The 18,597-nt window shown below is 31.4% G+C and overlaps 2 protein-coding genes across 9 annotated transcripts in view; both read right to left on the minus strand.

Annotated features, from left to right (window-relative positions):
* The window catches only part of LOC148605233 (putative apolipoprotein(a)-like protein 2), a 68,033-nt gene that overhangs the window by 29,503 nt on the left and 19,933 nt on the right, over positions 1 to 18,597 (minus strand). The window lies entirely within an intron of this gene.
* LOC148605234 (P-selectin-like) overlaps positions 1 to 18,597 on the minus strand; it is a 38,819-nt gene that overhangs the window by 9,652 nt on the left and 10,570 nt on the right. For 3 of the 8 annotated variants that reach the window (XM_088548018.1, XM_088548021.1, XM_088548016.1), the window contains exons 2-4: positions 16,383 to 16,580; positions 11,698 to 11,865; positions 10,557 to 10,724 (exon numbers count right to left, since the gene is read on the minus strand). The exons of 1 other annotated variant lie outside the window; for it this stretch is intronic. In XM_088548018.1, the coding sequence (XP_088404144.1) occupies positions 10,557 to 10,724; positions 11,698 to 11,865; positions 16,383 to 16,580 (534 nt within the window). Of the gene's footprint in view, positions 1 to 10,556; positions 10,725 to 11,697; positions 11,866 to 12,809; positions 12,956 to 16,382; positions 16,581 to 18,597 lie in introns of those variants that run through there. 4 more of the 8 variants (XM_088548020.1, XM_088548019.1, XM_088548022.1 and 1 more) reach the window with 3 other exon arrangements.

Below are 18,597 nucleotides of genomic sequence, written 5' to 3' on the forward strand. Positions count from 1 at the left end.
ATTGCATGTTTCTTTATTAATTATTTTTTTGTAATGATCTTCTACATTAAAAACAGTTGTTTTTATATCAATAAAATATAATTATATATACTCATATTTTTTTTTTTAAATACAACTCTTTCAATTCACTCCATTCAAAATCATAACCTTCCTTTCCCTATTCCCGTTTCCTATAGAATAGGACAATTTCATCATGTGATATTTCTTTCTATTAAAATTAGCCTTCTATCAACAGGAGATAAATCAGTGTATTTTAAATACAAGTCTTAAAACTATGCAAAATATGTCCAGTACGTCAAATAAATTGTCAACAAATGTTGCTGACAGTTTTATGTTATATTTCATTCTTGGGTTAGTTGGGTTAGTGGTTTTTTATAGATTTTTAGGGATGCAATTCGTTTGTCGTTGTTTTTTTTAAGTCGTGATCAGACATTGTAAAATAGAACAAGTCTGTTGTTACACTCTTCTAGTTACCATGTTGTGCCCAACATTGGTAGCTACATGTAGATATTTCCTTTTCTTTCATAACGGAAATATGTGTTACTCGGCGAGAAACGGGGATCGATCGCTCAGCAAAACCTCACGAAACCACGTTTCTTAGCCTCATACCCATATTTCATGCTAGGACACTGAATGTGTATTAATGGTAAATAAGTATGGCAAAAACATCCTTAGTTTATTTCCTATTAACTTAGACAATAACATGCAGGAAATTGTCATAACATCCTAACCTGGCATAACTACACTTGTTTTTGTTAACCTTGTAATGGAACAAGACCTATTTTGAAAAAAAGACTTAGCAAGACATAATGAGGTCCGACAAGCTATAACAAGTAATAAAACCTGATAAACATATATTTCACGGCATGTTGTTACATGTATATTAACCAGGCAAATGTATCCATAATGTAATCTACTGGTTAATAGAAGAATTTGGAATTGAATGTTATTCTACATTATCCAAAAACTCAAGACGGGCAAGGAGTCATGGCCATCGCCACTATACGACACCTAAGATACATTATGTCTCCATAGATGGTATTCTTCCTTTCATACAGAAACCTCTTATACTTCATCACATTCGAGCCAAACTATATTCTATACCGCTCATATTGATATGATTACCACCAAAGCATGCAATCATTTAAATATATTACGAATATTTAAAGTAATTTTGGATAGACAGACTCTTGAAAACCTTTACATAACTTTTATTAGATGAATTCTTGAATATCCCCATGTAATATGTGATAGAAACACTGCTATTCTAAAAACATAATACCTTCCACTATTCGATTGTAGAACACATTACCAAATGATATTAAAATCTCGCAATCGGTAATAAAATTTCCAAACTCATCTCGAAAATGCTGTAGTCATAAAACCATTGTATTACCATTGCAAATCACGCAAAGGTCAAATCCTACATGCCACACTTCGTCCTCAGTGTGTTCATCTAACTAAAGATTTATTCGGCACTGTTCCATCTCTATTGTGCTAATACAGCGAAATTGAATCCTTGAATAATTTCTTACTCTTTTGTCCACTATATCAATAGCTTAAGAGACAATATATCTGGGCACTTCAACTTCCTGATCAACTGATTTCAAATATTCTCCTATTTGGATCGGATGCAATATTTGATGAGGATAACGTTGAAATGTTTACCAAGGTTCAAAACTTCTTGATACAGAGCAAACGCTTCAAATTATCGACCTGAATTACACAGTTACTGCTTGAACAATTTTGAAAAATACCTATGACCTGAGTAAATACGTAGAGCATTAAATATTAACTTCTTTTACTTTGCACCAAACTCACCAAATGCACGTTATGAGCACTAGAACACTACTTCCTTAAGATATGATACAATATGATATAGTTATTATTCATGATTTCAGAAGACGGATTGACATAAGACGTTAAGTCTTGTTTCTAAATCCTGTGATTAATTTGCTAAAGCTTGTTTCATTCTATTGTTTTGGTTTGATGTTAAATATGTAAATTACTTAATAAAATATGTTCAAACTATACCGCTCACTCTACTACACCCCTTTCGAAAACAAGTCTTGACAAACCTATTTCTGAACCTACGTCTTCTCTATACAGATTTGTTCTCATCATTTTGGATATTGGATTCCACAAATTCTTCAACCCGTTTGTGTAAAATGTCAAGATGAAGAAAAAAGATCATTTTTCAACTACCGTTGGTCAAAAAAAGATATAGATAGAATTAATTTAGCTAACATTCTCCATCACCAAAACGTAACCAACAAAATGTTCCCATATTTCAAGGACAAATCATTACCGATTATTCATATTCCTATACTTCACCAATTGCATCAAAAATTTTTAATTATAAAAGGCTATTGCAGAACCTCAAGTTTGAGGACTTTAAGTTGAAACAACCTGACTGTTCTTGCAAAAACCTCCATTCAAATATTGCCTTTCTGGTCATGTCGTTACGGGAGATTTAACCGTCATCGAAAACGACTGTCTGCGTAATATCGTTTCCCAAGTACCGCGAACTACGATCCATAAGCAGAGTGGACAAAGGCCGCGAAGTCATTTTGAAACGAATGAAAGTTTTAATTAGCCAATGAGTGCTAGTGCTACATCAGTTTTCAAAGACCCCGATGTAGCTAAAACATTGTCTACTGTACGTGATAGATCAGTTGTCGTTCCAGCAGACAAAACTCAAAACAACATTTTGTTTTGTCTGCTAAACGTATCATATCCAACGTTTATTATCAGAGGTAGACGTTGAAAATAATAGCAGTGATAAAACCTATACTACCTCTACACTTTCAAAAGAAGAGATAGTGGATATCCATAAATCTGTGCTATCATCTTTTTATCTCTTTTATCAAATATGATGACTGTGATTTACCCTCTATGTACTGGATTCCTAAACTCCACAAGAGTCAACGCATACACCGTTACATAGCTGGATCTGCAAAACGTTACATCAAACCTCTTTCAAAACCTTCAACTGATATGCTCAACGCTGTCAAAGACGGTTTCCAGTCTTACCACAGCACTTGATTCTCCCGTAGTGGTATTTATTCAATGTGAATCCGAAAAATTCGAAAGATCTTTTGGAGACCCTCAATTCAAGATTATTACCAGAATATAATAGCATTAAAACTTACAATTGTTTAACACTATATCCTTCTATTCCTCATACTCAGTTAAAATATCGACTAAAAAAACATAATACATCGTTGTTTCTCCAAAAGAAAAAAAAGATGGTACTCCTAGATATAATTATATAGTTCTTGGTACAAATTCCAAATACTTTGTACAAAATCAAATCGTCTTCCTAATTCATGCACACTTAAGATGTTTTTTAAAATGCTGGAATTTTTTATCGACATCATATTTGTCCAGTGTGGTGGACGCGTTTTTCAACAAACGGTCGGTATTCTAATGGGAACAAATAGTGCTCCTCTACTTGCTGACATATTCCTTCACTCTTATGAGGCTGACTTTATAGCTGATCTGATCAGAAAGAAAGAATATCGTTTGGCTAGATCCTTTAATCTCAGTTTCCGCTATATAGATGACATACTAACGTTAACAAAAATCATAATTTCGGGGACTCGATACATCGCATCCACCCAAAATAACTTGAGATAAAGGATTTTACAAACACCGTGAAGTCAGCCTCTTATCTTGACATACACTTAAAGATCGAGTGTAAAGGGAAAGTACTGACCAGACTTTAACACAAACGTGATTTGCCCTTTACTCTTTCTTCTGAACCCGACTTGACTTTGTATGAGGGACTCGGCGGCTGTTTCTAGAAAAGCAGAGGACGCCTGCTCGTTTGCTTTTCTTACTTTGTATATATACTATTACTTACTTAATTTTCTTTGTTGTGTATGTCTGTTTTCCATGTTTGATCTTTGGCCCTGTATTTTTTTCTTTTGATTTCCGCTAGAACCTTGGTTCCCTTGACTACTTTTTCAAATGTAAAAAAGGACTCTTTACCCGTGTGACATGTTTGTCGACATGCAAATATAGTCAGATTTCTACCTCTAATTATTAAGCAATCAAAATACCACTAACATTTATAAATTACTGTTCTGGAAAACTATTCAAAAATGATTTTATTTTGTTGTTGATATTATCATAACTTTACGGTCGACAGGGGCATCATTCTCGTTGTTGAGGTATTCCCTGATGCTATTTTGTTTAACTTTTTGACGATACTCTTAAATAACTTAAAATAAACGGAGGTATCATTATTGCTGTCTACCTTCGGCCTAAATGAACTTTTTTTCAAATCATCTGTTTGATTAAGTGTACTTTATAGAGTAATAAAGTGAACCAGGATTCCCCGTGAAGTTTTGAGCACGTGAGAGTAGATGTAAGGAGAGTAAGTTCTTTTTAAAGGTGAACTATATGTATGGAACACTTACTCGTACATATTGGTTCTTTCATTCCAAAGTCCTTTAATCGTTCTTTTTCAAACCACTGCACACTTTATAGATGTGGGACACTGAATTAAAGTCTCTTTCTTATATATACTACTGAATAATACTAATGCACACTCAGGATCAATGGTTCAAACAATAAATCGGAGAAAATCAAGTCAGGATATATGGAACCTTAAAAAACGTAAACATTTCAGTTCCAAGCTGACATGAATATGGCGTTTACATTATTGATAAGCCGCCAAAATTATTTCATGGACACTGTTACAGCTAAATGTAATAAATGTTGAAGATGTTTAAGTGTATTATAAAAAAATAAGTATAATCCAAAAAGATCAACACCCCAAAACACAAGGAATCTAGAGCAATTTTAAGTCCAAAAAATGTGGTTTGTCCTGTTTAACTAGTGACAGTTGTCCCACTGCAGGTGAGTAAAATTCAATAAGCCACACGTTCGGTGGGTATATAGTCAACCTGGTGAAACATAAAACCTAACTGAAGATAGTTTATGTTGTGATCATATCAACATTCTGATAATATTCCTGTTATAGAAGCTTATTTGACAGTATTGACTTTATATTAAAAAAAAAAAACAGTGTACAGAATCCATGCACATCAGTGCCATTATATCAGTGACAGGCTGACATTGTGATACATGGCAACTTAGTAAGGGGATGTGTTCAAAGGAAGAGTCAACATTACCACTTGTGTTATACAATTTCGATTTCAAACTTCCTTTGGGTGACATTTATTTATGGGTTAATATCTAGTTACAAAGCAAAAGAAAATAAGAAGTTTTAGCATTTTTGTTTCATTTCAATTTCATTTTGCTAGAACCGTTGAATTAATCCTTGAACTTATTATAATTCAGAAATGATTTATGTATAAAATGGTTACTGTAATTGACGGACATCAGTGTTATAGGTTTGTTTTTTAGTTTCCGTAGTTTCTTCAAACTAATATAGACACAGACCTGCTAAAATGCAAAATGTATTTTGAATATTTAAAAAAAACCTAAAAAAACAAAAAAAAAAAAACAAAACAAAACAAATCAAATCAAAACAAACAAACAAACAAAACAAACAAACAAACAAACAAACAACAAAAACAAACAAATGAACAGACAATAATATGCTAATTTTCTTTCAGCAAATGTATGCCACCTAAAATGACTGATATTTAATTGTCTAACATCAGCTTGAATAAATCTGTCATTGATACTGAGCAAATTTAAAGTAAAAAAGTGATCTATGAATGTTAAATGACAGACGACAAACTTAAACTTAAAAAAAAGGAAATCAAAACAAAGTAAAACACAGAAACGGACATATAGTGAAAATTCCGATTTTCGTGTATATTCAAGATTTCAATGTTTCTGATAATTGTTTATTTTACTCTTCTATTCTTCATACGAAACACGCTATAAAATTGTTCGACGTTCAAGCCTGCGCTTAGCGCTTAGTGTGCGTCTAGATATCGCGACTGCAAAAACTAAAACAAAACAAACAAAAATCTTAAAAAATGTTTAAATATACAAATTTCAATAAATGTGGTAATGTGAACCAAATTGCTAGTTCTAGATACCCGAAAAATGCAAATTGTCTATAATACCTATCAAATGCAAGGGTTCATTATATAACTCACCATCACATGTAGGTAACTGACTCCAGTTACAAGATTGTGTGCACTATATACTACCGTTTCCATTCAATACGCAAACCTATCACATTCTACTTGTATTGTTTCTGGGAACTTCTTTATATGGTGCAATACATTAGAATGGTTTAATGTAATGGTTGAACACTCAATACCAATTTAAGTGAAATAGGAATATTTCAGATCTCATACATATTGGAAATGCAGATAATAATGCTTTTGTGAAAAATAGGAACAACAATATTTTAACTGATATATGATATGAATAATCTCCTGTTATATTGTTTGAATGATATTTATAAAGAAAAATTCCTTTTTTGATGAATCTATATAAAGCCGTGAACTAAGAAAATGTTCACATTCTGTGTATAATTGAACGAAAAAACGAACCAACATGTTAGTGTTGTTTATACATTGTATTTAAACAGACTTCAGAATACCGCTCTATTTAAATACGGTTCATAATTCATTGATATCATGTTGACAGTTCATATTAGAATCCAAAAAAATTCTGTCTCAGATTTATATCACTCTTTTTTTAGTCATCATTTTTCGATCGAACTTGACCGTGTAGAAATTCAACATAACATGTGTTTGAAATAGGACCACATTATACATATCATATTTCACGTTGTATGGAATATTGTAAAAATGTAACGATGTAAAAAACATCATTTTACCAGCTCTAATTTAATGTTAGAATAAAGAAACCTCAACTTTACATTAATCAATTCAAACAACTGATACGTAATTGTCAACGATTTGATCTGACGAATAGACACATATGATAATAGGATGCAAAAGGTTTTGTGCGTGCAATCAATATTGATTTTAGAATCTCGCCGCCAAGTCCGAAATTTACCGAAATCACGCCATATTTGCATTGTTTACATGCATTATCGCCACTCCGAGCTGCATGAGAAATAATCAGCCAAATTATTCTTAAAACTGTAGATATATATATATATATATATATATATATATATATATATATAAATTGTGCATGAATTTCATTTCTATAATGATTCTAAAAATGGATATTCTTGTTTTATTTAAAATTTAAAATAGGGAAACACTTTTCCATATGTGTACAGTCCCAGTTTCACAAAATAACATATTTCGGTATAGGTGCAAACAAATTCAATTTCAATGATAGATTGATAGTAAATGTAAACAATTGCCAAAATCAGCATCATATGTGTGACTGCGACACATTATTTCAGTCCAATTTATCAAAAAATGACATATTTCTGCAGATTGTAAGGATGCGAACAATTTTGACTTCAATAATGGTTCAAAATTATTATTTGAAATTTTAGAAATGGCAATATTAGCATCCACTCATATATCACTCAAAAATCTTCAAAATGACATATTTTTTTAAGTGTATGTTTGCGAACACTTCTGATATACCTATTAGTCTAGAATTATTGTAAAAATGTTAAAATTGTCTATTTCAATATTATGTTGATGGTTGTAATACATATATTTCAAACTAAATTCTTGAAAATGAGATATTTTACAAAGTAAATGAATGCGAACACTTAAAATTACCTTTATGGTCTTGTATTATTGTTTGAAATATCAAAATTGTCAAATGTATGTATGGCTGTGACACATTTATTTCAGTCTAATTTCTCAAAAAATATTTTTTTGCAGATTGTAAGGGTGCGAACAATTTTAATTTCAATAATGATTCAAAATATATTCAGATATTAAAAATGGCAATATTAGTATCAGGAAGGTGGTTGTTACACTCAAATTTCAGTCAAAAATCTTTAAATGGCATATTTTTCAAAGGAGTATGTGTGCGAACAATTTTCATAAACCTATCAGTCAAAAATTATATTCAAAAATATTAATATTGTCTATATCTGTATTGTGTTGATGTGATGGCTGTGATAAATAGATTCCAGATCAAATTCTTTAAAATTAGATATTTGTTTGCAAATTGAATGAGTTCAAATGCTTGAAATTACCTTATATTCTTATATTTTTGTTAAAAATGTTAAAATTGTCAAAATAAGCATCATATGTGTGGCCGTGACACACTGTGTTTGTACACCTAGAAACAAATATATAGTTCTTGGTAGAGATTTCTCATACCAAGAAAGAAATAATTCCAAATCATCTTCCAAATATACAGAGGAAGATGTTTACAAAATGCTGAAATTTTTAATCGACAACATATTTGCCCAGTGTGGTGGACGTGTTTTTCAACAAACGGTCGGCATTCCAATGGGAACAAATTGTGCTCCTTTACTTGGTGACCTATTTCTTCACTCTTATGAGGCTGACTTTATAGCTGATCTGACCAGAAAGAAAGAATATCGTTTGGCTAGATCCTTTAATCTCAGTTTTCGCTATATAGATGACGTATTATCTTTAAACAATCCTAATGTCGGGGATTTGATACATCGCATCTACCCTACAGAACTTGAGATAAAGGATACTACAGACACTGTGAAGTCAGCCTCATATCTTGAGCTTCACTTAGAAATTGATGGTAAAGGAAAACTATTAACCAAACTTTACGACAAACGTGATGACCTTTCATTCAGAATTGTCAACTTTCCTTTCATCTGTGGCAACATTCCTTCGGCTCCTGCGTATGGAGTGTTTATATCACAACTCATACGTTATGCAACAGCTTGTCGAAACTACGCAGACTTTTTGTATCGCGCTAAAAGTCTAACAAAATGACTTCTGGAACAGGGTTATGTTGCTACAAGATTGAAGTCATCATTACAGAAGTTTTTATGGTCGTCATCATGATCTCGTGGATCGTTATGATGTTTCGATCAGCACCATGAAAACTGATTTATTCAACGGGTCATAGTTTGCCTTTCCTCGTTTGTCTACCCCGGACTTGACTCTTTATGAGCAACTCGGCGGGTGTTTCTAGAAAAGCAGAGGACAAAGTAAGAGTAGGAACAATTTCAATACCAATAATGGTCCAAAATTATTTAAAAAATAAAAAAATAAAAATGGCAATATCATTATACTTTTCGAGGTTGCGAAAATGACATATTAATTTTTAATTGTCTTCTTCTTATTGCTCAAAATGTTTAATTTGTCAATATTAAAATTATGCAAATGTCTCCGACATAAAATTATTTAAATCCGAATATGAAAAAAAAAATGTTTATAAATCGTATGAGCGCGTAAATTGTCAACCTCTTTTAATTGTTGTCATATAATTATGATTTGTACGTTGGTTGCGGAAAAAGGCAAAACAATTATTTTTGATTGATCAATCAGAAATATTTCCAACGCCCAATTCCCCATTGTCCCATCCAGCATTGCCCCATACATCATTCCCAATTACCCCATGTGCCCTCTAATGTATCAGATCAGCCATAATTTAAGCTTCATAAGAGTTAAGAAATAGGTCAGCAAGTACAGGAGCACAATTTGTTTTCAGTGGAAGGCCGACCGTTTGTTGAAAAATTTGTCCATCACACTAGACAATTAATTACGTTGTCGATTTCAATTTTTTTTTATATTGAAAACATCCTTTTCGGTATACATGAAATATAATTTAGAATTTGCTTTTCAAATCTCTACCAAGAACTACATAAATGTATCTATCTGTATCATCTTTTTAGAATAACAACGATGTATATTGTTTCTGAGTCGGGATTTTAACTGAGTATAAGGAATAGAAATATGAAGAGTTGAAAAATAATAGGTTTTAAGTTCATTGTATTCGGATAATAATCATGTCATAGATATCAAAAGGCTTTTATTTGGAACGATGTTGCAAGAATGTATCTTAGTTTTTGATAACATTTTGTATGCTGATCGTCTCTGTTTGCACAATGTTATTTTTGTGAATAATTCACTTCAATCATTTTAGGACGGACAAGAGAGTTTTGATCAATTGAGAATGACCTGCTAAGTATTTTCACGATAACGCGATTTGATTCTGCTAATTTTCAATATGTCAACAAGAAAACATTTTGCGCCACTCTAATTATTTTAACTCTGGACCAACTTTAACATCTTCTTATATAGTGTGTTTATAATTATTCACTCTACAGACTTTTGTCTGACTCGGCTTAGGATCGATCAAAACAATGACTTCAAACCCACGAGTCGAACATCTACCACGAAACCTGAGTCTTTAATCCTATCCAAGTTCCATGATTGAGAGAATATTTGTCAGGTTAATAAATGTAATAATGTCAGAAACGTAATTTAGTCTTAGTCTCCATTTTTATTAACATCGCCTCTGTTTCCAGGTTTTTTTTTTATTAAGTTTTGGACATTTTAATGTACTTTGATCTTGAAATTTCTGAATTGTTTTTTCCATTTTGATGTTTAAGATTGTACCAATATTAAACAAACTTTGACATGTAAAATGCTTGAATTCGATCAAAAGTAGACATTATGAATAAGAATGATACAGATATTATACAAATAACCATGTCATGGAATAGGTTTTATTATATATCATACCTTCACATGTAGGTAAAGAACTCCAGTTACCAGATTGTGTACACTGTATACTACTCGATCCATTCAACTGGTAACCACTATTACATTTTACTTGAATTGATTCTGGAAATCTAATACTTCGGCTCAGTACATTGGAATGTTTTAATGTGATGAGAGGACACTTAATGCCTATGGAAATAATTAAAAGTAGAAAATAATTCATCGTTTTACTTATATTGCACAATATTATCAAAAAGAGGGAGTCCAACTACCAACTCAACTACCCCTTTCTAAAGATCCCATACTGATGAACAATTCTATTCCATTAAGGTATACATACTGTGTTTTAGGAACCACACAAAGAAAAATCAACCTGCTAATTGTAGATGTATTTAATATAGTAGACTTTAAAATATTTAATGTTCTTCTTACGTAACAATGACACTGATACTGAATTATATTCTATCTGTATTCAAACTTTGTTTCCAATACAGCTTAAAAAGCAATTCAAAATTCTAACTTGATGACTACGCAATGCAATATTTTTTTGAAGTACTATTGGTGCATCTATTGCTCAAGGGTTTTTTTTTTATTTCTGAATAATTCAATTCAGGCATTATGGGACGGCAAAGCGAGTTTTGATCAATTGAGAATGACTTGCTAAGAATTTTTACGATAACGCGATTTGATTCTGCTAATTTTCAATATGTCGACAGTCAACAAGAAAACATTCTACGCCACTCTAATTATTTTAACTCTGGACCAACTTTATCTTAGCATCTTCTTATATGGTGTGTTTATAACTATTCACTCTACAGACTTTTGTTTGACTCGGCTTTGGGTCGATCAAAACAATGACCTCAAACACTCAAGTCGAACATCTACTACGAAACCTCAGTCTTTAATCTTATCCAAGTTCCATGATTGAGAGAATATTTGTCAGGTTAATAAATGTAATAATGTCAGAAACGTACTTTAGTCTTAGTCTCCATTTTTATGAAGATCGCCTCTGTTTCCAGGTTTTTGTACCAATATTAAACAAACTTTGATATGTAAAATGTTTGAATTCGATCAAAAGTAGACATTATGAATAAGAATGATACAGATATTATACGAATAAACATGTCATGGAATCGTTTTTATATATATATATATATCATACCATCACATGTAGGTAAAGGACTCCAGTTACCAGATTGTGTACACTGTATACTACTCGATCCATTCAACTGGTAACCACTATTACATTTTACTTGAATTGTTTCTGGAAATCTAATACTTCGGCTCAATACATTGGAATGTTCTAATGTGATGAGAGGACATTTAATGCCTATGGAAATAATTAAAAGGAAAAAATAATTCATCATTTAACTTATATTGCGCAAAATAATCAAAAAGAGGGAGTGCAAGTGTCAACTCAACTACCCCTTTCTTAAGACCCCAAACTGATGAACAATTCTAGTAATTTATGTATACTGTTTGTTTAGGAACCACACAAAGAAAAACTAAACCTTCTAATTGTACATGTAATTTCTACGGTAGACTTTCAAATATTTAGTGTTTTTCTTACGAAAAAATGACACCGACTCTGAATTATATTCTATTTGTATTCAAATTTTGTTTCAAATACAACTTTGAAAGCAATGCAAAATTCTACCATAATGATTAGGCAATGCAATATCTTTGGAAATACTATTGATGTATTCATTGCTCAACGGTATTTTTGTGCATAACGGTAGTAATGATGACATTGTTCAACAAAATAATCAAATGCTTTCTTGTAAAACTGTTTTTTTTTATTATTTATTATTATTATCCTGTCAAACATATGTTTTATCGTCATTATCATAACATGATTAATGTGCTTAAAAGAAAATATTTTAGAATAGGGCTATTTTATCAGTGACACTGCGAACAGTTTATTGCATATGTTTACTGACTATTCACCTGTATTTGGGCTACACATTTATAATATGGTTCAATTTTCTCTCCACAATGCATTTTGCTTTTTATTGCTGTGTTGTCATGTAATTAATTTATATGCAATATTCATATTCTTTTATTTGTGTAGTTAAAAATGATACAAATAAGCGTGGTTATAATATCCGTCTAATTTGGTTCCAAATGTGTTCTTAGACAATTAAAAATAAACATAATTAAAATATTTAATTATAAATTGAAAAAGTCGGTTACGTGAATTCAATTTTTCATTATACATACATGTATTATTGTTCATAATATTTGTCAAATAAAAGCATTTAGAATGTAATTTACCCTTGCATGAAGGCATATTACTCCAGTTACCAGATTTTGTACACTGTATACTACCGTTTCCATTCAATCGGTATCCAATATCACATTGCACGTGTATCATATCAGGATACCTTGTGATTATATTGCTTTTTGTTTTTTTAGGTATAGTGAAAGGAATAACATGATAAAATTAGTCACCTATGTGAATACGGTAGACAAGAAGAACAACACAGTGTGAGTTTATTTTTTAGAGAAGGTGCAGATGAAAATTAAAATGAAGTTGCATCATCAATGTAAACATTGATACAAAAAAAAACAAAAAAACAAAAACAAACAAAAACAAACAAACAAACAAAAACAATAACAAACAAAACAATAAACAAAGCAAAACAATACAGAAAAAAAAAACATATATTCACGTACGAAGAAACTGTTTGCATAGTGAACATGTGCCAAAATGTTAATTGATATGAACATTATTCTACTCTTAGATACCTAACTTTTATCGTTCCAAATTAAAAAAAAATAGCTACGACGATTTGTCATGGAAATGTATATTGCGTTCAAATGAAAATCGGAAAAAATTGTTAAATTAAAGTACCTGTTACTAGGTTACAGTTTAGAACACTTTCACAGCGGCATAATTTTTTTTTCGCGAGAATGTTAAGGAGTTTTCTTAAACATCTGGTTGATGTCTGATCACGCGCATAAAATATGACGTTTTAAGTTGGGAGAATTTTTTTCCCGAAGTAGCCAAAATCTTTGTAAATAACACAAAAGAATATTTTTAGTATTAAATGTAGTCCTTAGTTCTTTTAATCTATACATTAACGATTGAATAAACCCTCATCTTTATTAAGAAACACGACATAACAAAACTGACAGCCTTTTTTGTATTGATTTTGACGTCACAGAGCAGCTTGGAACGTCAGAGCACCTGTAGTAAACAAATAAGACGTCATGTTTGCATTGACCGAGACATTACACTTCGATCATCGACGAATTCTGAGGTCATACATGTTACCAGTACAACGTTTGGGTAAGTGGTATCTTAAAATCTTTTTATTTTGGTATAAGACGGTTGTAACTATGTGCAGGACCGCCTAGTGGGGTTCATTCATCACTGACCTACTAACATGCATTGAACAACTGTCATCAGTTTCAAATTCGAAAAAATCTTCATCTGCCGAAATGTGTATTGAAATGATAAATATATTAACATTATCGCAAATTGTAAATTGATATTAGTAACTGTCTGTTTATATTATCTTCTTTTAACAGTGTTAATCAAATTGTAAAGTATGTCTTTTAAATAAACACTAACTAAATGGGAATTCAAGTTATCGTTTTCTTTTCGATAATATATTCAATGACTTGTCAATTTTTTGTATTATGTGTGAAGAATTTTTTTTGATGCATTTCTACCCGTGTGGCCGGATGCGTGGCTCTTTAAATGACTGACCAGTGATTTAATTGCATGAAGGAAATGCTAATTTGAATTTTACTGTCTTTGTTTACAGAGATATTTTCCAACTCCAAGCTGTTTCAAAACCATGAACAGCAGGGTTAATTTTACTCATGGTTGATAGATCTAGAACTTTGATGATGGAATATCGAGTATAGAATATTATCGAACTTCAACAGTTTTCAACTGAGACTGACAGGAAACTTGACTTATTAATTGTGAAATTGTGAATAAATATTCCCTGGAACTTAGATGCAGGATTTAATTTTGATTTCAATAACTGTTTGCAAAGTTAACGGAAGGAAGCATTTACTTGCCATAATTTATGTGCACATTATACATGTACATTGAAATTGGATGTATTAGTGAAATACAAGTAGTTATGTGTTCAATGGAAAGTGCATTTGAAAAAGGTTCTGTGCCAAATTTTGTCTTAACTGCATTCCACTAGATGGAGGTGTTAATGGAATAATATGCTATAAGACAGGTACAGTGATCAATATGATCAACATAACTTTCTATTATGTGCTAACACTTACTATTGCTTTGTATGTACACATAATTATTTTGAAAATAAAATGTTAAAAAAAAACATTTCTTTTGCAATCTTAATCTGAACAAAAGTTGAAAACTCAGAAAATTTGAAGAAGCATGACCATTCCTGTTAAGCATACATGTATGTGTTAACTATGAACTATAAAAAGATAAAATGTTTGAATTATTGCATGAATATACATGTGGATGTAGCAACACTTATCCCTAGCATATTAAATCAAATATACAAGTAGTGATGTACAGACATCAATAAAGCTAAATAACGCTAATTATGTACATCCTTAAAATAACTGTTATAAACATGTATTCCTTGAATGATGATACTTCATTTGCTACTATGGTGAAGTGTGTTTGTGTATGTTTGTGCGTGTATGTGTGTGTGTGTGTGTGGGTGGGTGGGAGCTATGTCAAAATCACTATCATTGAATTATTTTATCTATGTATGAAGAAAAAGCACCACGATGGTGTCTTCTTATTTGGCAAATTATTCATCAACTTTAAGTTTCTATGATGATACCTCATATTCATTATAAAACAAATACTTTAGTGAGTTCAAATTGTACACCAAATACTAAGCCGCTACATACTATGTTATTTAAAAAAATGAACTTTCTGTATTCATTTATGTAGCTTTTGGGGGATTGAGAAGTCGTAACAAATTTCTAATGTAAGGAAATATTGCCACAAAATTGTTGGATATGGAATATTTTCTACGATACCATACAAAAAACGGGGTAACCATGTTTTGTTCAGCAGAAAAAAAGAGACATCTTTAACACAACTAGTAACTTTTCTGCAAGTTATATTATAAATAAGTACAATATTCAATGAAAAAAAAAGCGTAGTCTGCTATGGCAACTTAGACGGTTGCTCACACGTATCCGTCACATGCCAACGTATCTGAGGTCGCCAGTGCGTTTGTTTCTATGTCGCCACTATGTGTTAAAAGAATATGGTTAAGAAAATGCAAAAGTGCAGTGGCATGCGCTATTTCAATTTACCTGATTTATACTTCCTTTCAAAGAGCATATTTCATTTTACCAGAAAATTGTTCCGGGAAGTTATCTATCATTAACGTTTTGTTTTAATATTCGTCAAAATACAAGGAAACGCCATATATCTCATTTCATGCAAGTTACAAGTCATTGTTTAACTTCTATGTAGATATTTCAGACTTCCCGCAGCAATTTTTGAAAAATATGCATATTCATTGACCTACCATTAAAATTTGGATTTACAAATGTGTCATCTTCCCGCCGCACTTTTGACATTTATGTGGTCCAACCAAGGCTTGATTCACTGATCACGTGACTCATTTTTATTGCACATTTTGACATTTTGTTGATCGTATTATGTTTGGGAAGTTTAATTGTATCCCCTTGTATACTTAAAATATGAACATCGACGAAATTTTACGTATTAAGATGAGTTTGTAACAATTCATGACATTTCGTCTTAATACAACCGCGTTTTTTTTATTTGTTTGTATTACATAATACTTGACATTTGAGCAAATTAAGATCGTTGTACATAATCAATTTAATATACAAAACATGTTAAATCAAAACACTTACGCACACATACTGGCTGTGTTGCATTCCAATGACCTTTAAACGTTTGATGCGCATCTACCGTGCATCTTATTGCTGTGGGGCCATGAATCATGTATCCATTTTTACATTTAAATGTTACCACTGAGTTATACTGATATCCTGTGAGGATTGATGGTTCAATCAACAGATCAGAACCGCTCAAATCTGGACATATGGTAGCTGGAAGTTTAATTGTCAATGTTAAAAGATTTTAAATTCAATCTTATTTTTTTGCATATTTCATTGTTCTTTATTACTGAATTCCTCAGACAATTCGGTAAACACAAAAATGAAAACTCGTGACCGTCACTGTTAACTATTGATTAACCAATACTTATGATACGTTGGTTAAATATTTCTGAAAGAAACTAGATCGCTAGAATTATAAAACCAATATATCAGTATGTTTCTACAAAATGTGACGAAAAATGTTACAAGGCTTATTTCTGTCAAATGTATATTTTGATAACTTTACTAGATATATCAATCATAATCTCACAGGATGATTATTGCTCAAAGACAATATTGAAATGATCTGTACATTTGGACAAATTATTTATAATGAAATAGATATAACACATTTGACACACTGAAAATAACATATGGCTATCAAAAGAAATATTTTGACAAAATGTTCCATCATGTTTTAGTGCATATACACAATTGTTATCAACATATTAATGGAAGGCCTGATAAACCTTCATACCAACTGGCACAAAACATACGCAAAGACAGGCTGAACAGCTTTGACATATACAATTTTGTTGATAGCTCTTCTACGATAGTGTATTTGTCTAAGATGCGTTATTTGTTTTTTCTTTACAGATCGTCCATGTTTCCTGTTCTAATTTTTAGGCTTGAATTTTGACGTGTTGGAAATATCCCTTTTTTGAAGTTTGTGTATTTGTTGCCGATATTCTGCACAATTAACCGGAGTGAACTTCTAGTATGTCATACTTCAATTCCTCTAATTGTTTTCTCATAAATTGCACATGGGTATCCCTGCATGGGATAAACTTCCCACCTACCCCACACCCCTATGTCCAATCCCGCATTTCCCTTTGCTCCATACCCTATTCCCCATTACCCCATGCCCCATTCCGCATAGCCCCATCTCCCATTGCCCCATAGTATATTCCCTATAGCTCCATTCCCATTGCATGAACCTGTTTCCTGTTGTCCTATGCCTTGTTCCCATTCCGAAAAGAAAAAGTAAAGTAAATGTTTTATCCTACGCATATGATGCATGAGGATGTAGAAAGTTTTGTGCAATCAATATTTATTTCAGAATCTCGCCGGTGAGTTCGTAAATTACCGAAATCACGCGATATTTGCATTGTTTACATGTATTTTTGTCATTCCGAGCTGCATGAGAAAAATCATGCAAAATATTCTTAAAACTATAGATACATGTTTAAATTGTGAATAAATTTTATTTCTAAATTTATTCTTAAACATGAGGAAATTGTCCAGATAAGGTTTTTTGTTGATTGTTGTTATATATATATATTTCAGACCGAAGTCTTAAAAATGATATATTATTTTTGCAAATTGAATGATTGGAAACACCTGAAATATCCTTAATGGTCTTATATTATTGTTTAAAATGCTAAAAATGTCAAAAAGTATCATGTGTGTGGCTTTGACACATTTATTTCGATCAAATTTCTCCAAAAAAAAAAAATACATATTTTTGCCGATTGTAAGGGTGCGAACAGTCTTAATTTCAAAAATGGTGGAAAATTGTTGTTAAAAATATTAAGACTGGTAATATTTTTATACAGTTGCTAGTTGCGACACTCATATTTCAGTCAAAAATCTTCAAAATGATACATTTGGCACAGTGTATGTGTGCGAATACTTTAAATTGACATTTTAATGTATCTATTAGTCTAAAAGTATTGTAAAAATGTTAAAATTTACTATATCATCATTACGTTGATGGATGTGATTCTATATTTCAGACCAAATTCTTGAAAATGATATTACATTTTTTTTTAAATGGAATGATTGCAAATACCTGAAATTACCTTAATGTTGTTATATTATTGTTTAAAATGTTAAAATTGTCAAAAAAGTATCATGTGTGTGGCTTTGACACATTTATTTCGATCAAATTTCTCAAAAAATACATATTTTTGCCGATTGTAAGGGTGCGAGCAGTTTTAATTTCAAAAATGGTGCAAAATTATTGTTA

This window comes from Perna viridis, chromosome 10 (genome assembly GCF_037379345.1).
Source record: "Perna viridis isolate PV_CMFRI_1.1 ecotype Kerala chromosome 10, ASM3737934v1, whole genome shotgun sequence".
Lineage (NCBI taxonomy): Eukaryota > Metazoa > Mollusca > Bivalvia > Mytilida > Mytilidae > Perna > Perna viridis.